The sequence below is a fragment of the Ascidia mentula genome, chromosome 1, assembly GCF_947561715.1.
Source record: "Ascidia mentula chromosome 1, kaAscMent1.1, whole genome shotgun sequence".
Classification (NCBI taxonomy): Eukaryota; Metazoa; Chordata; class Ascidiacea; order Phlebobranchia; family Ascidiidae; genus Ascidia; species Ascidia mentula.
The window spans coordinates 10,450,264-10,473,705 of NC_138566.1; the positions used below are offsets into that span (position 1 = coordinate 10,450,264).

The 23,442-nt window shown below is 37.9% G+C and overlaps 2 protein-coding genes across 2 annotated transcripts; both read right to left on the reverse strand.

The window, feature by feature from the left end:
• Positions 1-315: 315 nt before the first annotated feature.
• Positions 316-17,901, reverse strand: LOC145898445 (uncharacterized). Its single transcript, XM_082986900.1, has 31 exons — positions 17,761-17,901; positions 17,494-17,550; positions 16,795-16,939; positions 16,461-16,638; positions 16,138-16,274; positions 15,712-15,825; positions 15,510-15,631; positions 13,716-13,913; positions 13,399-13,527; positions 12,907-13,025; positions 12,582-12,728; positions 12,022-12,186; positions 11,155-11,266; positions 10,751-10,879; positions 10,017-10,178; positions 9,854-9,930; positions 9,275-9,418; positions 8,764-8,932; positions 7,870-8,037; positions 7,426-7,634; positions 7,142-7,256; positions 6,417-6,668; positions 5,927-6,087; positions 5,273-5,417; positions 4,715-4,912; positions 4,191-4,334; positions 3,602-3,753; positions 2,869-3,070; positions 2,451-2,642; positions 1,895-2,062; positions 316-1,293 (listed from the first exon to the last, which is right to left on the reverse strand). The coding sequence occupies exons 1-31, from the start codon at positions 17,797-17,799 to the stop codon at positions 1,066-1,068; spliced, it is 4,677 nt and encodes a 1,558-aa protein (XP_082843026.1). The 5' UTR covers positions 17,800-17,901; the 3' UTR covers positions 316-1,065.
• A 252-nt stretch (positions 17,902-18,153) lies between these two features.
• Positions 18,154-23,025, reverse strand: LOC145912695 (uncharacterized). Its single transcript, XM_083000294.1, has 12 exons — positions 22,938-23,025; positions 22,768-22,876; positions 22,207-22,530; positions 21,622-21,756; positions 20,941-21,004; positions 20,725-20,799; positions 20,532-20,657; positions 20,110-20,271; positions 19,592-19,897; positions 19,125-19,477; positions 18,545-18,732; positions 18,154-18,425 (listed from the first exon to the last, which is right to left on the reverse strand). Exons 1-12 carry the CDS (start codon positions 23,023-23,025, stop codon positions 18,154-18,156), a joined length of 2,202 nt encoding a protein of 733 aa, XP_082856420.1.
• Between the last annotated feature and the right edge of the window lie 417 nt (positions 23,026-23,442).

Consider the following 23,442-nt stretch of genomic DNA (forward strand, 5'->3'; position numbering starts at 1 on the left):
GCCTACAACATGCAAGGTTTTAATTGCTTTGTTGTTATTTAAACGTGTATTCTAAACTTATGCAAGTACATGAATCCTGTAATCGAAATAAGCCTGGTCGTTCCCATGCGTTAGTTACCAAATACAACATTTTTACTATTCGACACGCACGACATTTTTTTTCAGGATGTTCGACACGCAGAAAAAACGACGCCCTGGTCGGAAGTCTCAATTAAAGAAATAGGTAATTATGACAATTTTCGATTCGATTACTATAAATTTTAAAAATCAGCCAAACAGGACTTAAATTCTTCATAATATGATGAACGACCGGGATTTTATTGGCGCCAGCACGCGTTAAAAATTTGACTGCAATTAAGTGATATAGGCTACAGATTGAAAACGTAATATATTGCACACAGTTTAAAAATTCACAAAAGGCCTAGCAGCCAAATTCGAGTTTAAAAAATACCTTTCCAAGGTTAACCAAACGGCGAATTAGGAACACAAATCAGAAGCTTGATTTTCATGGCTTATAACGTAATAGAATTATGAATGCTGATTGAGCTGTATATTTTTTATGTGCCATTGACAGAATGTGAATGACGTATTAGCTGGGAAACAAGCCCACAGCATATATGGAGGGATAAACTGGTGGCAAATCTACAGACTCTCACAGTCCTCTTGCATGACACGAAAGCTGAACAGTGAACAATTCGCTACATCTCTAAAAGCGTTGGGGGGCATGAAAAAAAAATCGAACGTTTACTGGAACACTGGCGAGTTTTTGCTACGGAAGAGAAACACGGGTGATTTGGTGAGACACAGAGAAAATTACATAAAAGTTGTACTTGGACCGACATCACCACTTCGCATTTGACCACAATCGGAAAAGATCAACTCTCCAAGCACCACTCCAAGTATTGCGTTCTCGTCAATAAAATCATTTAAAGTTGGTCCTCTTCGTTGAAGGATTCGTGTTTAGTTAGTAAGGTAGTGCCCGAGAGACGACTAAAATGGATTTTACCAATGTGGGCATAATATTTAAAATACAGCCGATCACTGGCGAATGGTAACACTGTTCATTCAGCCAGCGACCAGTAATTCGTCAAAGCATCGTTCGCATACTCGGACTGGATTTTTCGATGCGGCCACAGTAGCCGTTCGTGACGAACACTCTGAGCAAAAGACGCCACCACAGTGACGACAGTGATGACGTCGCACGGTGAGCGTAAAGTCGCGGCTGCAGGCGTTGCAATTTGGGGCGTGACGGTCGTCGGTCCATTGTCTCGAAATGGTGGTAGTGTGTTTCACCTGTTGCAGAAACACATTAAGAGATTTTGAATAGAAAATATCCAAGTAGTGACGTGTAATTGGTGTTACAAAGTGAAACTCTCTGTTTCCTGCAGACTATGATTGTGAACACAGGGGTTTGTTAGTTGTGACACAGTTACGTTCTATAGGTTAATTATAATACAGAAGAAGCGACAGATAAGAGTTAAACGGTCCTTTGTTGTGCAATCTATTCAACTGGTAATGACGTAAGTATGGAAGCTTCGTTACGAAGGGGGGAGAAAAATAACTTCAAACAACCAGGCGTTAAAAACTGCCCTGGGCATTTTGACACGTCACCATTCCACATTGGTTTATTTCGTGATAGAAATTTTGATGCAGTCTTTGAAGTAAGTTGTTGTCAGCTTTATGTAATACAAACAATGCTGGTATAGCTATGCACTAGTGTTCAAATTTATGTATTGATAGTTTCCTAAATCTTTGAGTTTGTTAAACCGTGTTCAATGGGATATGACAAAAATTGTCAAGGATGTCCAACGTTAAAGTGCGAAAACGCGCCAAAAGTGTTAGCCTACTTTATTAGTTATTCAATGCCGATGTGGTGTACCAATAATATACACACCTGCAGAGCTTGATTCTCTCGTCCAAGTTCGTGCATGGCTGAATGCGCGTCCTCTAACCTTCGCTGTATCTCGTTCACTTTACCACGGAGTTGTTCCACCTGCTGTTCTGCGTTCAGGCACCTTTCCAACAAAGCGCGTCGCTCATCGGCGTTGCTCTGCTCCGCCGTCTAGCGGTGGGATAAATTATGGTAAATTGTAATCTAAAATTGCTTTCTTATCGGAGACGACATACGTTACTTGAAACTACTCGGTTTTTCGTAATTACAATATAGATTTGAAAAAAGGGAAATACCCTATACCACAGATTAAACGACTTTTTCACGAAAAACCAACACAAAGTTAGGAGTTTATAAATGGGTGACGTTTTGGCTTTTACAACGTGTTTGTTATGTTCTTCAAACTGCAAAAAATTTTTACTAGACAATGTTTTTGCCTTGTTTCGCAGCACTACGCCGACATATAGTTATCCATTTCAAACATGAAAGGTGGTTATGTTGCATATGGGAAGCACCGTTTTTTGACAAACGCTACATTATGAGGTCAAGAGCCACATACCTCCATTTGTACGATTTTCCCCCTCAAGTCGGCCTTCTCATGATCTGCCGCATCTAGTTTCTGGGTGGTTGTTAGCCACTCCGCTCTAACCGTGCTCAGGTTTTCCGACAGAGCTTGTACTTCAAGCTGTAGACGTGACTCACTCACAACTCTCTCCGCTTCGGCCGTCTCCATTTCCCGACACTTTTGCTCCTGATCAAAAATATTTGAGTTATTTTTTAATGCGACCATGATTGCTCTCCGAGGGTTCGGTTCATCCGCTACAGCTTGTAAACTGGTATACCGGCGGGTTGAGTGCGGTTATTCGCCAGAATTTATTTACCAAGTACAACAACTGGCAAAATATGTCCGACGGACACCACAAAAAACAACCACAATATTTCCAGATCTTTTAGCCAAAAATTTTCGTGCAACTTACCAGTGAGCTTTGGGCAATTTTGTACTTTTCAGTTTGCTTTTCAAGGTCGGCTTCGAAACCTTCTTGTGCTTTCGTGTGTTGTTCCTTGGTGGTAGCGAGCGTCTGCTCCAGTTTCTCCGTCATCAGTTCTAGTTCCTCCTTCTGAGTTTCAAGTTTTTTCTGGGTCAATTCCAGGGATGTGATTCTTTCTTCCAGAGTTTTCCTGTAAAATACGGGTTTGACCAATTACGAATTATAAACGTCTTCTAAAACCAGAGATATTTTAGAATGCAACGCAATCAGTGTCAACATCAAACAATATATGTAAACATACAGTGTAATATGTAATTGTTAACTCTGTATTATTGTCATTATACAATGTTTTGTTGATAGATAGAGTTTGCAACACTTGCGTGCAATTTGTGACTGACAATTAATGTTAATGTTGTAATTTGTGCAGAATTACAACATAAAAAAACCTTGTGTCAAACGCATGTATTCTTAACAATAAATGCGTATGACACAAGGTTATTTTATTTTGTAATTCTGCAAACGTGAAGTTTCCATCTGTGTCACGCACAACAAGTGGCGTTAGAAAAGGTCGATTTCGGAATGAAAATATTGAATGTTGTCAAACAAAATGTGTCCAACTCGCCTGGGGAACAATAACCAAAACACTTTAAATGTCGCACGTTGTATATTAACACAAGTTGCAAGCCTCAATATTTCACTATCAATCGGAGAGAAAGCTCACTTCTCTGCTTCATTGTTTTCTTCCAACTTCTTCTTTTCCTCCTGGAGATTTTCCTGCTCCTTCTTCATCCAACTTACTTCCTGCTCCCGGGATTCGCGTTCCGCCATCAGATCATTTAACACCGCATCTTTCTCCTCCGTCATTGCTTTAATCTAATTACAGTATGAAGCTTGTGAAGTTGTTTTCATAAATCATTTTCGTTTCGGATTTATCAAAAAAGGCCACAAAAACTTGAACATAATAAACCAATACAAAGTTCCACTATATTTAGAAGTTTTAAAGGAAAAAATCCAGCGTCACCACCAAACCAAACATATCATCCCATGATCAAACTCATAAGAAGTAATTCCACCTTTGTGTATTAAACGTCATAAGCTTAGTACCATTTAACAAAACACAGAAAGTAATACCACCATTTAAAACAATGATAACTGTATTTAGATCATGGCCACCTTGATCACAAGAGTAGGACATTGAATCCTTTTCATCAAAACTTTGTGTCTATGTGTAAATGTACACACACTCTTATGTGCACCAAACAACCGGAAATACAGAGCAAGCGATGTATAACAGAAACTTTGCGTCTTACGTGGGATTTAAGGTTTTCTCTGTGTTGTTTCCACTCAGCCAGTCTTGCGTTCTTCTCCTGTTCGCTTGATTTTAGTTGTTCCTTGACCGACGTGAGTTTTTCTTCTGTGAAATCAAACTCACGGCCTTTTTCTTCCAACTCCGTCTGAAAGTCAACAAATAAAATCTGTCGTGTACACTTCTTATACATCCACTAATTATGCAAGACGTGTAATTCGCAGAAAGCTAAATGTCAATGCAGATTTGCCCTGAGGAAACGTTGCTGAGATTAATTTTTCGAGATGTTCCCGACAGTAAGATAACATTTTTAAAATATGTGTGTATTGTATGAGTTATACTTTTATGTATATTAAGTCAACATAAGCGTAAATGGTTTTCGGATTATGGGCATTGAATCCTATTTTTTCTTATATACATGAAAACGGCAATACTTTCTGCGGAAATATTTATAAAACGGGATCACCGTCCTTTGTTTGAAACTACAAAACCAAGTGAACTTGGGTAGGTTTACACACAATCCTATACCTCCAACAACTGAATATATTCAACTTTCTCGTTCAGTTCTTTCTCCACATCGAGTTTGGATTCCCCGAGTGAGGAATTTTGTTTCTTCAACTCGTTCATTTCTTCTTGCAGCGACTCGAGTTTTGAGATCGTCACCTCGAGTTCGAGTTGGGCCGCTTTCACATCCATCCTCGTCGTTTCGAGTTCGCCCGTAGTTTTCTGTGATGTCACAAGAAGATTAGAGCAGCAGAAACAGTTTATTGTGTCAGTATCGTGTATTTGTTTGTACAGAGCATTTCTGAAATCAATGCTACACATTAAGGAGTTTTACAACGGAACACTGTAGTTGTAAACTTTTTGTGCAACTACATTTTTGCTAATCAAAATATAAATATGGTCTACGTTGATTATGGTACTACAGCGCAAAAGCAACCCGTGATCGAAAAGAAGTTTGCAGACTAATTTAATGTCTTGCATCGGTTGAATATCCCAGCTTCTTGAACTACATTTAGTCCCAAACTGTTAGAACTCTACAACCTAATCTAAGCAGTGCTTCTTTTTAATCCTACACAATCACACCTCCAAGCTCTCTTTGATGTTGCTGGCGTCTTGCGCGTGACGTTTCGCGTCCACCTCCCTGCCGATGACGTCAGTCTTCAGCATCTCCAGCCGTTCCTCGAGTTGAGCGACGGTCGCCAAGTGAGCGCATATCTCCGACGACAACCTGCGTGGAGTGACGATACAAATACAAGTCCGATATCCCAGTAATTTACGGTAAATTGGACGTTCAACGTCGGTGGGCGGTGGTGGGATTAACGTGAGAATGCGACGAAATTTGCCGGTGCTCGTGTGCGACTGTATAGCCCTGAGCGTTGCCATTCCACTGCGACAAGGTGGATAGGACGAGCAAACGTCGTGTAACGCATTAACAAAGATTCACGTATCGCTGCATGTGGACTTCACCTTGTACAAATTGCGTATAATAACCCCTGTTTGCAACGGGATGTCTTGCGCGTGCATCGCAAGCAATTGCATGTTACGAAATATTTCTACGATGAATCTGCCGCTAATATTTACAACACAAATATTGCAAGTTGGCTAACTTTAAAAAGCGCCAAAAACTGATCGATCTCTCTCTCCTACACACCACGACACACAATTAAGAACTACTATATTCTTTGGCGTGTTTAGACAAAAATTTCCCTGTTTATGAACCTTTCAAATCTCTCTTACTTGTTTTGCTCTTCTTCGTTGCGCAAAGTCATCTCCGCCTGTGACTTCTTAAGTGCCTCGACTTCGTTCTGACGCTCACAGAGAAGCGCCGCCGTGTCACGTGACTCGCGTTCTGCTTGACTGCGCGCAGAGCTTTCCTCTTCCAGTTGTTTTTGCAATGACTGCGAACATGTGAGCGGATTGTAAAAAACTACTTTTTATAAATTGCAGTAAAGTAGAAATGCATAAAAACGGGTTCGACTGTTTCCTAATTTATGATGCAAATATTTTTTTTCCAAAGTTGGTTGACAGAAAACCAAACAAACTTTTTTGAAACTCCAGATTCGATAACGTAGATTAAAACAGAGACTCAGTCAGATTTAAAATAAAAATTTCACCGACATTGGCAAGATTTTAATTTCGTGAAAACAAAACATCGTCTCGATGATTGCCCAGATGTAAGTTTTTGTCAAAATCAAACAGTTGCATAAAAACTAAGTTGCACCCAAACCTGCTTTTCCTCTTCATGTTGTGCTAAGTTACGTTTTGCTTCTTGGCAAGTCTCTTCCAACTTCAAGTTCAACGACTCAAGTACACGCTTGCTGGAAGAAACTTCATTTTTCCTCGATTCCAATTCCATGCCGAGTTCGCTCTGAGTCGCAAGCAGAGTGTTTTCAACTTCACTCAGTTGTTGAAGAGTTGTTTCGTGGTTCGACGACAGGTTTTGCAACGACGTCTTGGCGTTTTCCAACTCAATGCGAGTCTGCACCAAAATACATTGAAAGTTTGAGTACTGTGAATCCCCTGTTTTCTTTATGGCCAACAAAGACTCCCAGATTTTATAACAACTATGTTGTTTGTGTTTGTGATCCTAAAATGTTTGTTACTCCATCCCCTAGGTTACTTTGTAACACTCAACTAGGTGGTACGCGTTGAAATTGTTTTTGCCTCCAAGTGGTACGCAACCACAAAAAGGTTGGGAATTACTGCTGAAATATGTACTGATAATGCCAGGCGTAATATATATATCATGCACTACGTCAAACAAACGACTTAGGATTACTTGCAGGAATTGTTACAATACATTGACGAGACTTTTCAGATATTTCATCGGAGGGGGAAACAATATTGATAGTATTTACTATTTTACAGTTTTGTCGCAAAATCAGTCCAAAAAGTATATCAGGGAACTCATCTTGCATTGATATGAATTATGTTGGGCTATTGTAAGTTAACCTGGTTCAACTGATCATCTGCATTCCCACGTTCGGTTTCCTCTTTGTTCAGTTTTAAGGTCAGATCGTCAAATCGTTCTTTTGATTCCTTCAGAGAAGCCTTCAGTAATTCGACCCTGGGAAAAGTAACATTGTAAAAAAAACATATTTTTTTATTATTTTTTGTAGTGAAATATCACTGACGCCGATCGCCTACTATTCTTTTTAGAATTTTTTTGATATCTGACAAACAAAGACAGATCCGTCGGCCACCACCGAGCGGCATAGACTTTTCCTTGAACTCACTTTTCGGTGTGTCGGGATTCTATTGCAACAAGTTCTTCTTTTCTTCTCTCTGCTTCTTTTCTGGCAACTTCTTTTTCGTGCTCCAACTCCGTTTTCCATCGTTCCACTTCCGACATGACGTTGTTCTTCTCGGCATCCAACTTATCAAACGATCCTCGAAGATCGGCAACCTCCACACTGTGATCCTGCTTCAGTTGATTCAACTGAGTCTAAACGGTTTTTTTTTATGACCAAAAGTAAAAGTTTTATGTTAGCCTAAGCTAACACATATATTTTCATGTCCTAGGCCCAGTATATATAAACCTGTTTATTTTATTCGAAAAACAATTACAATAATACGGGAAAAATAATACCATATACCATTGATGAAACATTTCATTTTAAACTGAATATAATTTTGACGTGAAGTATTCGGGAATCGTGGATACTTTTTTTATTTACTACCTTTTGATTCTGAAGGTGGGTGTTGGCAGTCTGTAACTCATCGGACGTTCGTTGTAGTTCTTTCATTTTGTCATCTAGTGATCTCTGCACAGTTTGAAGGTGGTTTTCTATGTCGGCCCGTTGCGTCACATTGGCCGCTTGCGCGCTTAACAACAGCTCACCCTTCGCCTGAAAAAGTACGTTGCATAGGTGTTCAGGTCGTACATGGTTTAAAACATGAAGAATTTTGACTTGTGACATTTGTTTGGCAATTACAAAGGTTTTATTGTTATACGTTGGATTATCCATCTTTTGTTTCACTTAATGTCATATTACACGGTATATGTTCTACCCTAGAGTTGTACAAACATAATCCCTGGGGTAAGAACTTATAAAATATATGACTAGCGGACCAACAGCTAATGCGAGCATAAACCACACAAAGATTGGTTGCACCTCAGTTGACGAAGTAATTTTACTATTCAGTTTAAATTTTTTCGAAATTGAATCATGAGAATTACACTAAACTGCAATATAAACACTGGTCTTAAACGACTCTTAATTTAATTTTTCTGTGAGCTGCAGACAGATGGCCACTGTTCTGACCTACATATGACTCATACCAATATCTGGCGGGTCAGAATAAAAGCTCAACGGACGGTAGTTTGTCCATGTCTTTTCTACCCCAAGCCAACGTGCACTAATCCACGCTTCCAGGACTCTACCGTTGTACACGATTGGAAACATATTATCAAAACAGAAGAAACTGCTATATGAAGTACCTGGTTCGGGTTGGATTGATTTTTTTCTTTGCTTTACTTAAATTATGTTACATACTATATGCTTCTCTATCTCCATGGACTCTTCTCCATGCTCGCCCTAATTCGGGTCGAACACAAAGAACAACAGACATACCTTGAGGTCGGCTTCGGTCTGCAACAATTTCTCTTTCTCTGCTCCTAACGACTCCTTCAATTTAGCGACTTGTTGTTCGGATGAGCGCTGCGCTTCCTCAGCGGTTGCCAGTCGAGACGACACATCAGATACCTTGTTGGAAAGCTCCCTGATCGATGTCTGGTGTTCACTATAATTTGCAATACCAGTATTAAAACATTGACTAAGTTTAGCAGCATTTAAACGCTATGAAATGTTCGTGTATGCTTTTTTGATAAACAAAGGCAATAGTTTGATGCAATAATATTGCAAGCTACCGAAGTAAAATATGCAGCAACAATTTTACATTGACTGGACCGCTATGATAAAAAAATACTCTTTCCACAAAACCAGCTAAAAAGCCCAAACAAAAACAAGCGTGTAGGATAAGTGTCAAAATAAGTTTACATATTAAAAACTACTGGCTGAAGAAGAACTTAACTTCACGAAATTATTGAAAGAAGACCAGTTGACATACATACAACACGGGTACCTGGATTGCTCACGAAGTTTCTGTTCAGCTTCCTCCTTCCCCAGTCTTAAGGCTTCGTTTTCTTCGGCCAACTGAACACGGGCAACAGCTTCACCTTCACCAGCTTCCATCTGGGCAATCAGGTGGCCCCGCTCTTCGCGTAACCTAAGAACACCAGAAAAATTACATTAAAAATAAGGAGCTGTCAGAAAAGAACAATCCCAAAAACTATCAAAAACAGTATCTGTGTAGACCAGTGGTTCTTAACCGGGGGGGGGGGGGGGGGGGAGGGGCGTCAACCAATTCTCATAGGGGGCGCAAGCTTTATAACAAAACTTCATTATACACAAAACATTGACAGTTTTCACAATTAACTTTGAGGTTTCGTTGTGGAATTAAACAGAAAACTATCATGAAAGTACCAAGAAAAGTACCATTACAAAAGCTTTTAACTAGCGAGGTATACAAAGGCACAATATCACCGCAAGAACGCCATAACGCACAAAGGTAGTTTTGCACTTATTTGCGAAGTTTGTTAAAATTTTACATTTCTATTAATAGCACCGAAATTAATCAGCAACAAATATTCAACCAACTCACTTTTTCGCTTCCTCAACGGCCGTTTCCCTCCTTGCTGTTTCGTCATCGAGTTTCGATTGTGACGTCGACAATCGCTCCTGTATGGCGGCCAAACAATAACAAATGCATCGCATTAGTCGTTTTGAACATCACAAATAAAACTGATACTTGAAATAATTCTTACATTTAATCCTTCGATCTCTTGTAATCTTAGTGAGTTTTCGGTGTTGAGAGAGTGGATCTTGTTCCCACCATCCTCCGCTTCCTTCCTCACTTCTTCGAGTCGCTCTTCGTTCGCTTCCAGACTCCTCTGCTTGCTCTTCACCTCCTCTTCAAGTTGGGTTTTCTGCAGTGAGAGAGTGTGGTGAGAATAACCTTATTGTCAAGCGCAAAATAAGCCTTTCAACATAAACAATACAGCCCATATATATCTGATTCTATGACCACTGAAACACCTGTCGATATGCATTCTACATCAGTCAAAATGGCAGCATTGCTTGTGTTCAAAGTTTATAAAATCGTGGGGGTAGTCTGATGATATGAAGAACTATTGATAGTCTCGTCGTGTACTTTTTTATAGGTTGAAATATAAAGCTTCCAAGCGGTTGCTGGAAACCTATCATTGCCGTTACTTCGAAACCCTGATGAAGTTTCTGCAAGAGGGTAAAACTAACTGTACAAGAGCGCGTTAACAAACAGTTGTTGGCAAGTGACGAGAGGGACTTAACATACTGATAATGCGAAATTCCTGCAAGGCTTTCGATGCAAATTGTGAAACTATTCTGTTCGGTAAAAACTCTTTGCTGCGAGGTATTGTTTGAAGAGTTGAACTGGTCATTCATGCAAAAAGCGTTCAGGGTAAAAACCATTAAAAGTTCAAACACCATGAATAATACGCTTGTTACATGTTTGTCCCACCTTCAGTTTAAGTTCAACAAGCTGGTGTTCAGCATTAAGAAGTTTCGCTTGTGTTTCTTTTCTCTCTTCCTCAAAGTTGTGTTTTTCCTCTGATAGGTTGGAAGTCAAAACTTTGGTTTGTTGCAAAAGCTACAAAGTAATACAACTTATTAAATAAGCACATTATAGTTGTTCGTAACAGGAATTTGTTGCTTACAATTACAGATTCGTTTAAACTTGCACGCATTTGGGAAAATGGAACGCCACAGCAAAAAATTATCTGAATACCAAATCTCTGAATAAAATGCCTCACAAACCGCACAATTCGTTGATGAATGTTTACAAAACCACAAATTCACTTGTCCTCCCAGTAAAATATTTCAGTACTTGACAATATTGACAAAATGTTTTATATCTGGCCGCACCTGTTGATTGTCTGTCTCCGTTGCCTCGAATTTAATTTTGAGTTGTGCGAGTTCGATCTCGAGTTGATGACGCGCCGAACTGCTTCCCGATTCCAGGTCACGGTTCAGTGATCTGCACATAACACAGAACAGTGAGTAAAATTTCAATTGATTTCTTGAAAAAAAAACAGTTCAGAAGAAATCTTTATTTGGTTTCTTTTCCAAAAGTCAAGTATTTATAAACATAACATTCCGTGATAAATGTTAATACACATAATAGTTATAAGATAAGATCATTTTTTAAACATCCCATACCACCGCTATGTAATACTATAATCAAACATGACTTACCACAAACTTATAATTCTATGTTTTCGAAAGGTGTAAAGTGGGATAAACAAACCAAGAATTATTGACACTGTTTTGCATTATGTTACAACATACTAAGGCATTACAGGGTTAAAGGAACAACACACATTCCATGTCCAGCTGCCACACAACCACTCATGCGTGTCAAACCACACATTTCCACTGATCAAATATTTGCTTAACAGAGAGAGTAAGTATTTGTACTATGCAGTAGTGCGACACTCCAGTTCAAATTGCAACAAAGACCAAACTCTGCATGTCTACTTATGATAAATGTCACAAATAAGATGTACATTGATATGACATTTACAACACTGTATCGAGATATTTAAAAAATTAAGACATTACAACACAGGTTGGAAATTTATTTTACTTCTCATTGGAAATCAAGTTCAGGTGGTGGTGGGTTGAAATTATCAGGTATATTAATCAAAATTATCAATAAATGAAGTCGGGTAAATGGTACACACAAATTCATCCAGTGAGTGGCTTGGAATTCCAATCATAAAACAAACTTACTGTAGTTCGTTGCAGCGAGATTCAAACTGATCGCTCTTGTGTTTAAGCTGATCCACCAAAGTTTGTGCTTCACGAAGCTCGAGTTGAATTTCATCCTTTTCAAAGGTAAGAGATCCAATTCGAGTTTCTTTTTCCGCTGCAGAGTTTTCTGCTTTGGATTTATGCCTGTAATATTAAAAAAAGCGTTTTCTGGTTTTGTGTTTACTCAGTTGAACATATGTGTGAGAGTGTGATTGCGAATGGTTAGCTTTCAAATTGTGACCTTTTTTCGTTATCAGCAATCAGCAAATTATTAGCACTGAGGAAAATTTTACATCTGAGTGACAAAAAGCAATGTAGAAATTTATCGAATAGACAACATTTAGTGAGTGATCATCAACAAAAGGATTGAGATTGATAAATACCAGGTTTTAAGCTTTATAAATCAATGTAAAGATATCAAATCATTTGACAACAGCATATTTTGTGTTCATGTGAAGCATTAATTATCCCCTGGAATTTATGGCAAATTACACTTGTACAACCTCGGGAAATGTGAGGATTTCCAGGCAAAACATTACCTTTCATATTCTTCTGTCATGGATTTGAGCTTTTCTTCAATGGACATTTTTGCATGATTGGCGCTTTCTATTTGAAGTTGAAGTTCAGTGTACTTGCTGCTTAATGCTGTTGCATCTGCATTTTGTTGCTTGAGCTCTTCTTTTAGTCTGTGTGTACCAAATAAATTATTCTATATTAACAGAACTCTTTTCCAATTTTTTTACATGATGAGCAAAATACTATGAACAATTTTTACTTGAATAATATTTTGGTCACATGTACAAAACTAAGTAATTTATCAGACTATTTAATGCAGATGTTCCAGAGAAGTAACACATATCAAACCTTTCCACTTCAGTGTTAAGTCCAAGTTTCTCTTCAATCTTGATTTGCGATTCGATTTGAAGTGTGTTATTGAGAGCTTTTAATCTGTCTAGTTCATCACGCAGCAGATTAACTTCCTCCTAGATTTTGTGACAACACAATTTACTGCAGGTGGTAAAGGGCACCTAATTCAGATTAGAAGTACATTTAACTGCAAAGTGATACAATCACACCTCCCTGAAGCAGTCATATTTAAATTGCTAAGTTTGGTGTATTAAGTGTGTTTATGCTACATTCACAAGCTTGCCATTGGGTAAACATTGATGTCTTTTAAAATAACAAAAGGAAATTCTGGTCATACATTGCTTTTTAAGAGTGCATAACATTTCTCAGTTGAAGTCATTTAAGAAGTGTAAAATTTATACTGTGATGATGATCAAAGTCATTAAAAAATAATTTTTCGAACCACATTATTATGATGTTGTTAATGTTCGTAAATGTGCTGCTTGTTACCTGTCTTTTCAGTTCATTTTCATTGTGGATATTTTGCAGTTCTTCCTTCTGTTGTTGGTAAAGCTTCGTTGACTCATCTTTGGCAGCAGCAGTTTGGACATTCTCCATTCTCAATCTCATATTCTCTGCCTACCACATTTTTTAGCACACATTAAGTTTACCAATACATCTCAAATCTTTAATCTGCCACTTTAACTGATTGTCACCAATCTAAAAAAGGGCAGGAACATTTAAACACAAAGTTATGTCTTACACTGAAACACACAGATATGTTTAATGATGCGCAATCCTAAACTTGTTAAATGGATATAGCATACCTTAAACTGGTCGAATTCTTCTTGAACGAGTTGTGCCTTACTCCTTGCTTCATTTAACAATGTCTGCAATTTTTGTCTTTCCTGTTCCACCTGCTCATTTTTCTTCTCTGTTTCCAAGGTCATCTGATCCATGAGAGTTTGAACTTGGACGAGTTCCTTTTTGAGAACCATGACATCATCTGCACCTGGACGCTGGATCTGAATTGCCATAACAATTTACTGTGACATATTAAACTGAATTGGTTGTGCTTGGGGCCATAGTTGTTGACAAAAGTTATTCAGATACTGACATAGGTTGAAAAAGTATTGCAAAGAAGTTGTTTTCATGATACCAGCTTGATAGTGTCAGCAATTTATGGCAAACAAATTACTAAAATTAAAAAATGGTTGCAGAATTTGGTTGTCTCGGTAATATTTACAAAAATCACAAAGTCAACTACAAGTAAGGATCAAATCACTGTTGTTCGTCTAAAAAGTCTGTAAATTTGTACAGTAACCACAACAGAGCTCAAAACATCTTATATTGCAGTTAACATTTTGCATATCTGACAAAATTCTTCAGATCAAAGCTAAACTGATCAACATTCATTTTGATTGCAAAAAGCAAAATTTGTAACTCATTTATAATTATACATTTTGATGAGAATAGATTTAACATAACAATGCAGCGAAAAACAACAAACAGCATTAGAATCAATAGAAATCAACAGTCTGATTCACCTTTTGTCAAATACAATCAAACTAACTTCACATATATTTTAACATACATATTGCACTGCCAAACAGTAACAGTTACCAACAAACACAAGTGTAGTTGAATACCTCATACATTCTCTACAAACAAAAGTTTTTGCATCATAAGTGAATCAGATGTTGCAAACAAATAAAGTTTATTCGGCAAAATCAGATTAGCAACAGACGTATACTTTATACCTTCACAAAGCTTTCAAGACTAACACCAGCAGGCTGAAAAACAGTTGGTTGAATGAACAAAAAATATTTGTGACAAAAATGTTTAACCTAAACATCTTTGTATCCTTTTATAATATAGAGTTGATGTTGTGAGTTAAGTAAAGGTTGCATTTCATTGCAAACAAGAAAATAAAAGAGAGTTGTGGTTTAAAAGGAACATTAGTATATATGCAGCATAGAAAATCAACTGTTGTTTTAAAAATCTGAAAAATATTTGTTCCTAATTTATGTCACTCTGAAACATGTTTCTGGAAAAAAAATTATCTTATCAAAGGAAACTTTGTGCAAAAAAAGCCATAATATTGCAAAGCTGCAGACAGGGTGTGTACACGCACTGTTTCGACCTGTAAGGTCTCATCAGTGCAGCTGTTGAGTGGCACTGTGCTAGCTTTCACACTAGCAGGCACACTAGTTTCCACTTTGTGGTACCTTTCGGTCAGTGTGAAAGCTAGCACAGTGCCACTCAACAGCTGCACTGATGAGACCTTACAGGTCGAAACAGTGCGTGTACACACCCTGTCTGCAGCTTTGCAAAGGAAACTTTATTATTGTCAACATAGACCATGAAATATGTGGTACACCAAATGTGGGATTTATGAAAATCAGCCTAAATGTAGCAACTTATTTCTACCCAATGTTATTGAATGTTTAGATTACAGATTTATTCCACCATTTTGCAAACCTATATCATTTTTAAATATAAACAACATTTTATTTAAAAAATTAAGCTGTGTCAACATTCGTGGATTATATTAGTTTAACAAAATCAAATTTTGTTTTTCAAGTGAACCCTTTTTTGAATTTTGTACACATATTACTGACCAGTTGTGATTCCAGATCTCTGATCCAAGTAGCTGCCTTCTCCAACTCCACACTCTGATTTTGACTTCTCTCCTCTGCTTCTGCTTTCTCACTCACTGCTATATCTGCAGAAGCTTTAGCATCTGCATAAAGCAAATATCATATGTTCAGTGCTCGACTACAACTTTTAACACAAACTTACGAACAAATGATTTTATTTTACCTGCAGCAATTTGAGCTGAAGCTGCGGCTTTTTGTTCAAGTGTTTGTTTCTGCTTCGCTAGTTCTTCGTTTGTAGCAACAGCTATCTTCATTTGTTGAGTCACAACTTCAAGTTCTGGCACAGACACGCTTATTTTAGTTTACAAGGGTTCTCTTAACCTTAGTTTTAAAATTCTCCAAATGAATCTTTTTAAATAATTTGTTACAATGATGCCAGAAATTAACTGACAATTCACAGAGGGCTCATTTTAGCAAAAAAACAAACAATTTATTCTGACCAATGTTTTGGTCATTAACAAGGTTTGTTAAATAACGAAACAATAGTCAAATAGTTTTTGCCAGAGCCTTATATATTCAATTTATCAAGTGACAAAAACAGGATCCAAAGCTTTAGAAAAGTGAGAGCCCTCAATGCATGATCCCATACCACTGGTTAACTTCAGCTTATCCCCTTTTATGACTTCCATTTCCTTATTAAGTTCCTGACTGTACCACTTTTCTTCATTCAGCGATGCTTTTAAATCTTCCAGTTCCCCTTGCAAGATACTCACATCAACACCACCACTGTCAAAACAAACACCATTTCTCCTAAATATATACCCAATTATATCTATTTTAGATCTCGCATCAATGACATAGCAAAGGATGCAGCAAACAACAAACTACATGATAGAGAAATACTTTAAACTTACATTCTTCAAATAAAATGAAATTAAAAATAAATATTGCTGACGAAAACTTTTTACCCACCTTTCCACTGTCACATGGTTCACTTCAGAATTATTCCTAACCCCATTTTCTGGTTTAAAACCATTTTGCAAACCATCATTTTGTGTAACATGCATTTGATGTTGATGTGCTGGACTTGAATCAGAAGAAACAACTGGACTGTGGGATTTTTGAGTATTTGAAAGATCATTTTGTGTTTCTGCAGTAAAAAAAACATTATCACCCATCTAACACCAAAATTCAAAGATTTTTTCACAGAACAAATAATATGTACTGTTTATTTTGTTTATTTTTTCAGCAAAGACACCAAAAATTGTGAAGGATAATGTTCTACCTAATATCCCACCAGGCTTACTTTGTTCATGAGTTAAATCAGAATTTTGACTCCGTTGTTGAGTTGTTGGAACAGGAGGATCAGCAACTGGATGAGAAACATCAAAGTGACTTTGCAAAGCCTCAGGAGATGGAAGGTTCACCATGCACATTGGACAAATAAAACCCTATCGAACAAACATAATAACAATGCAGTAAGCTCTAGACACACACACACCTCCACCACTACTCAGTGCAAAAACTGCTGCACAAAGTTTCTCACAATCATAAAAAATATATTTGCATTCAACCATCCTAAATGCTCATTTCTTGTGAAAAAATGGAAGTCTGTCAGTTGTAAGTTTTTATGAAAAAAAAATAACACATTTTTTATTTGGCATTGCAAGTTTTTCACAACTAATATTTATATTGCTGTGGGAGTCTACATGATGTAATTTTAATTCATGCCGTCCTGTAATTGTAATACAGAGATTATTTAAACTGACCTTAGGACCCATATTGGAAAGTTTGTTATTTACGAGGATTTTTTTCGACGATCGTTAATTGCTAAGGAAGATTGCAACATTTTTTGTATGTCAATGCAATAGCTTATTTCTATTGTGCGAATTATCAATAAATTTTTGCAAATTTTTCGCACGACATTTTTTCCAGTCTGGCATAGGACTTTTTCCAAGCTATTTTTCCATAATTAACTACTGTTATGATAATCACATAAACCTACTGTTTGCTCTACAGCAACATTTCCAGAGTTGGTTTGGGGTCTCGGTGCATCTCCACCCTGAAATATATAACATAGATCAGTGTATGGCTTTTTTTAGGCTAAAACAACTATAATTTTGCTGTTGCAAAACGTTGCTGTATTTCTTCAGTTAACTCCAATATTTTTCCACAGTCATAGCTAGTTCTGATAACGGTATGTAGGCCTACAAAAACTTAAGTTAAAAAAAAGTCGGGTTCATTTTTTTGCCTATGATATACTCATACATACCTCGTTGCCACGAAAATTCTTCCGGATTCGGTTAAACATTATTATATCTTGGAGCAGAAACTTGTCTACGAAACAATGTGTCTGCAATCACCGAGCAAAAGAATTTCGCATAATTTTACTACTGTTGAAAACAAAACAATTCGCCCATCACGGGTTAAAGCCAATGAAGCGAAACAGCATATGTTAGGTCCAATGAGTGATAACTTGCTTTTGCAAAAACTGCAACAACTTTTGTTTGTTTTGCTCTGTTATTTTTCTGTTCAGTGCTTTATTAGTGCAAAGCATATAACTTTCTTTCGTGGCTAAAATTATAAACCTACCAATGCTTGTGTAATTTATTTGTGCACGAAATCCACGGATATGGCGATAAACAAAAACAAGACACAAAATAGGCTACAACTCAGACATTTCAACGCTTTTTCTTCGAGGACTGGAGTTAAAATGTTTATACCATCCGAAAGCATAATTAAAGGTTCTCGGAATGGCGCTTGAATACAAAAACGGACTGATGGCGCTGTTCATAGGAAGAAGAACGATGGCAGAGACTACGTAGGCATCTCCATGCACGTTGCTGCCCGACAATGCGACGTATGCCATGACGTAGATCGGAATCCAGCAACAGAAGTTGGAAGCGGTTAATCGAAAAACTTTCCATTGCATGGTCACTGCAATATTCGTAAATACCATACACTCAACATGTTGTATTAAAATATGAGTCGTCATTCAATGTAAAATAACTGTTTTGTCCCAGGTCCTATTTTTTTGTAAAAAAAAGGAAACACACCTGCGTCAGTTTTAAATCTTCCTTGGGCAGAGTTCGTCTTGGTTCTTACGCATATGATAAGGTAAAGGATAGCGATCAGAACGAACGACACAAAGTTAAAGTTTAAGACCGTCAGCGACAGAATCCTGTGTGGGTTGTTGTTTGTTGGAAACATGTTTGGAATACAGACACTGTGGGTTCCGTAGTAACTGTAACAAGAAATAACAAAATGCAAGTTTCTGTAGACGCCGCTCATGTAACTAATATATTTTAGGCCAGTGCCACTCATACCGTGGTACACGTATCAGTCGAATAAGAACTACACATGATTAGACAAGATAACAGAAGTGACGTCAAAATTTATTTGACATCTAAATTATGATGGGAAACCGATCAATGTTTCTACACCAAAACCTTCAGGTTAAAAGTTACACTTGTTTCCCCGCATTAAGGGCATACCAACCTGTTGATAGGCCTTAATCCGCATTAAGGGCATACCTACCTGCTGATAGGCCTTAATCCGCATTATAGAAAATCACTGGCATGGGCATTTTTTATGCATAACTTGAACAAAAACAAAAAAAACGTTTTTAACACTTACGTAAATCTAGCGCTAATTTTCAAGTTTTCGTCCTTTCCGTTCAGTTGGGCGTTGATGGATTTAATTGCTCCCCAGTCTTGAGCCGACGAGATTTGGCCGCCTACAATCTCACGTCTCGTATTATTATTCCTCATCAAGTAGGCTGAGTAACGATAGAGGAAATTTTTTGCAGTCGTAATATTGGCATCTGCGTTGTCCAGAAACGGATTTCCGGCAATCCACACATTGTCGGGGAACGACTTGCGGTAAGTTTGTGAGAGCGGAAGCCAGGCGACAACAATAGAAATCGTCCAAATGAGAGCGATGAGAGGAATCAACAACTTCATGTGGGGTTGTGAAGTGACTTTGTAAGGCTGAAAATTTGATTAAAAAGCTTTTAGTTGGTTATTAGAAGTTTTGTTGACGTGAAGTATTTGAGACAACAACATGAATAGAGATCTTCACAGTTTCAACAAACACTTACTCACCTTCAACACCGAATTGAACCTGACCACAGTCAACAACAGGAGAGTCTGCACCGAGGTCTCGATCGACACCGTTACCATGACACCCATCCACATACATAAATTGCTTGATCGCCACCTAAATTCCTCCTGGCAGTAAATACCTCTCAACTGCTCATAGGAGATACCAAGGCAGACCAGATAGAAAACCATGAGGAGATTGGCTACTGTTAGATTCAACACAAGAACGTGATTCGCTCTCAAGGACGACAAGACCTCCAGCTTGTGTCGCATCTCACACAGGGTCCTGGTTTCTTGCACGAGCACGATCTGCAAATAAACGCAGATGCACAAAATATCCACACTTAAAAGTAAGGGAATGAATAAAGCTATTAGTTTGACTTTTAAATTTAGAAAATAGTACCATATAGTAGCATCACCACATCACTAAATAACGAAGAAAACGCCCATGGACTCCGTTCGAAAAAACCGAATTCTGATCGAAACCCCGACTAGTTTATTAATTAAAAAAGTTGACTTACGCTGTTTCCTGCCAAAGCGAAAATAAGAATCAACCAGACAAGAACGAAAAGGAAAGTGTTTCCGATCAGGGCATAACGGGAGTGGAACAAAAATGTGTTCGGACCATTTTCCTTCAAACATTCGTCACTTCCGTCCGAACAATCCATCCGACCATCATTGATCTACGTAAAGATAAAATGGTTTATGTGTTACCTGCCTAACAGTGGCCGTTGTTTGATAAACCGATACTAGAATCTTTGACCTATATGTTTCCCGTTGTGCGCTGTACACAAGCGTTTATAAGAAACCACAAAATATTTAAACGTGGTTTTCAGTGCAGGTCAAAAGGCTATACTCTATAGAGTCACACCAGCAATGTAGAACAACTCGCCTTACAGTGTTAATCAATCAAAGGCCACGCAATACAAATAAATATCCATACCTGGTGCGGTCGCACGTACGACGGTGATCCAGACTTACAGTAATGTCGACCATCGGTGCAGTTCATCTCATCCTCGCCATCAATACAAGCTATTCTGTAGTTGCATACTTCACAACGAGAAACAGTCTGCGCGTCGATTGTCATCATAATTAACGAATTCAGAACACCCAATTGCATATCAAACACTACGTACCGTGTAATTAGACTTTCGGCTCATTTTGCAGAGTGTCGGTTTGTCTGTGGTTCGGTCTAAAATTTCCACAGGCTCCTGAGAAAGATCATATTGCTGCGAAAAGACGTAAATCTCGATACAAATTAGAATGCGAAAGTGCATTGCGACACATTAGAATTGGATTTCAAATATAGAATCACGCAAGTAAACTGGAAAACTATATGAGCAGCAACTTACTGTGCACGGCTCTTGAATTGGGCAAAACTCCAAGCCATCCCGCTGTGGTTGTTCGTCTTTTTGTCTGTTTCAGAAAAAGACATGTTATAGTTTTATTTCTTTATGCGTTGGTTGGCTACGATTTCGGGAAAAAGATCAATGCCATCAGGCGACCAAAAGGTTGGGTGAATGCATGGTGTACAAAGGATCTAAAAGCTTGGTTGTTTATTTTTAGCTCCACCGAAGGTTAAAATTAAATATAAATTGGTTTATGTCCATCTAATTGTTAATTGTAGGACGTGCATGTATGATCTCGACATTTTACGAAATTGGAGTTGGTGACGCGTAAGTTGTTTATGGCTAATTATTATTTCACCTCGATAACCTTAGTTGGGTTGTATAGCAGCAAAAAGTTTATCACGTATACGTGCGTTTTGCTTATCTTGTATATAGTTTCGAGAGTCACGAAAATTCAATTCAATCTTGATGGAAAATCAACGTGCTCTTACCAATTTCCTGTTAATAGATGTGAGCACGATATTTTGTATTCTTACTCATTTTTTTGTTGGTTTCTTTTATGTTTTGTTGCCAAGTTTTTCACTGCCCCCTTTCATCATATTTTTTGGCATCTTTATATTTTTCAATGTTAATAATAGGCCTAAAAATAATTCACTCTTTCAAATTTTAAACAACGATTCTTACGTATTTAAGAAGCGACAAAGGTGTGGGTCTGCCTCCTGACAAAAGCACTCGTCGGAGAGATCGTTGCAATCCCTCACTCCGTCACAAACGCTGTTCTTCGATATTAGTGAGTTGTCTTGGCACGTAAAATAATAGCTGAAGAAAACAGACAAGCTTTAGACAAACTAATGATGCACAACACGGTCGGAGCATTCGGGACTAAAGATAGATTCCGGTCTAAGAGTGGTTTTAAAATAAGTTTAATTTGCCCCCAGAGCAATTGTTCTTGGAATTTCGTTACATAAAGTTTATTTCAGTAAATTTCTTAATAAAAGTTCATCACATGTTGCTGTTGTTTGAGCATAACCAAATTAACGTAGGTTCACACTTAAATAAAAGGGCAAACTTAAATAAAAAATGGATTTGTTACAAACCTAATTCAGTAAACTGCTAAAAGTACTAAACACACGCTATCATTTTTTTAACTCATTTTTTAACAGTCTTATATAAAAAAGGGGAAATTTTCTTGGGGAAAATAAATTGATATATGGACTTAAAACAAAACGTCCGAACTGTCGTAAATGTTTTCCAAAACCTTGTCCTTACTCTGAATCGCGTTCGTCTTCTCCTTCGTCACAATCCTTTATTCCATCTCGCACCAAAGCCGAAGGTATGTTGCACCTCCACCCGTTCCGCACACACTTGAATCCGGGTCCTGATGGTGCGTATCTACATCCAGTACATTCTTGGCCATTGCACAGAGTGGAGCGAGCAACACAATCCCCTCCATTGCGACATCGGTAGTGGGAAGAGCAGTTCATGTCACATTTGTTTACTTCGTGTCCAGCAGTGCAGAGAATGTGGCGCTGACAAAACTCTTCTTGGGTAACGTTACATCTGACTCCTCTCAGTAAGCCCATGTCAAAACATCTGCACGGGACAAGATTAACATCAGAGGGGTTTTGAAGAGTTTGTCGAAGAAATCACAAGTAATCTATGTTTTGAAATTTAAGCACAAACTTTGTAGAAGAAATCACAAGTAATCTATGTTGCTTTGTCGTTAACCAAACACGAAAATACTATTACTTGAACGGAAACACGCAACACTTATTCAGTAATTTTTACTTGCCAAAAAAACAAAGTTTGTGCTTAAATTTCAAATCTTACAGAATGCTGAGCGCCGGGGATGAAATGTTGTTGGTAGTTTCGATGAATTCGCAAATCGCGCCACCATCGCACACGCTTGCGTTTTCCCCGAAGCCAGTTGGACATACACCTGTTATTAAAGGGAAGAGGGCATAGCAATAAAAAATTTCACGCGCATTAACATTGCTTACCAAGTTCCAGGAAAGGATTTTCGGCGGCGACTGAGGTTATCAACATACTGCTTAACAGTGCAAAGGTACCAATCCAGATGTAACCCATTTTCAACAAAATTTTTTCACTTTTGCGAACTATAGTACTTAAACAGCAACTGCGACTTGGAACTGCTGCGAACACAAACTTCGGTTTTATCTACTTTGATGAAACTGACTGCGAAATTGCGTCAAGCCACATTTTCTTTATACATCATGACATGAATAGATTCACGCAGTGGTCGCAATCGGTTGCGTTTCGACCCACGGACGACGTGACGAACGTAGTAGTGGATGTCTGCTAGACCAGCAGACTAGTTACGTCGTCGAAACATTTTTTCTGTTCTTAATTAGTTGTAAACAAGTCTTACACTTATAAACTGCGTGATATCCGTATTTTTCTGACAAATTACATGTCCTAATTTTACTAGTAAAAACGCTGATGGTGACCAGGATGACATAGTTTGTTTACAAGAAAAACAAAAAC

Bases quoted from the DNA above. Each gene is read 5' to 3' on its own strand.
- LOC145912695 (XM_083000294.1), bottom strand. From the start codon at position 23,025: ATGGGTTACATCTGGATTGGTACCTTTGCACTGTTAAGCAGTATGTTG. The intron at 18,733-19,124 runs GTAAGTGTTAAA...TTCTTGTTACAG, and splicing joins AAAATTAGCGCTAGATTTAC to TTACTACGGAACCCACAGTG. The intron at 18,426-18,544 runs GTGTGTTTCCTT...CGAATATTGCAG, and splicing joins AAGATTTAAAACTGACGCAG to TGACCATGCAATGGAAAGTT.
- LOC145898445 (XM_082986900.1), bottom strand. From the start codon at position 17,799: ATGTTTAACCGAATCCGGAAGAATTTTCGTGGCAACGAG. The intron at 10,179-10,750 runs GTGGGACAAACA...CTCTCACTGCAG, and splicing joins TTGTTGAACTTAAACTGAAG to AAAACCCAACTTGAAGAGGA. The intron at 9,931-10,016 runs GTAAGAATTATT...GCCGCCATACAG, and splicing joins AAGAGATCGAAGGATTAAAT to GAGCGATTGTCGACGTCACA.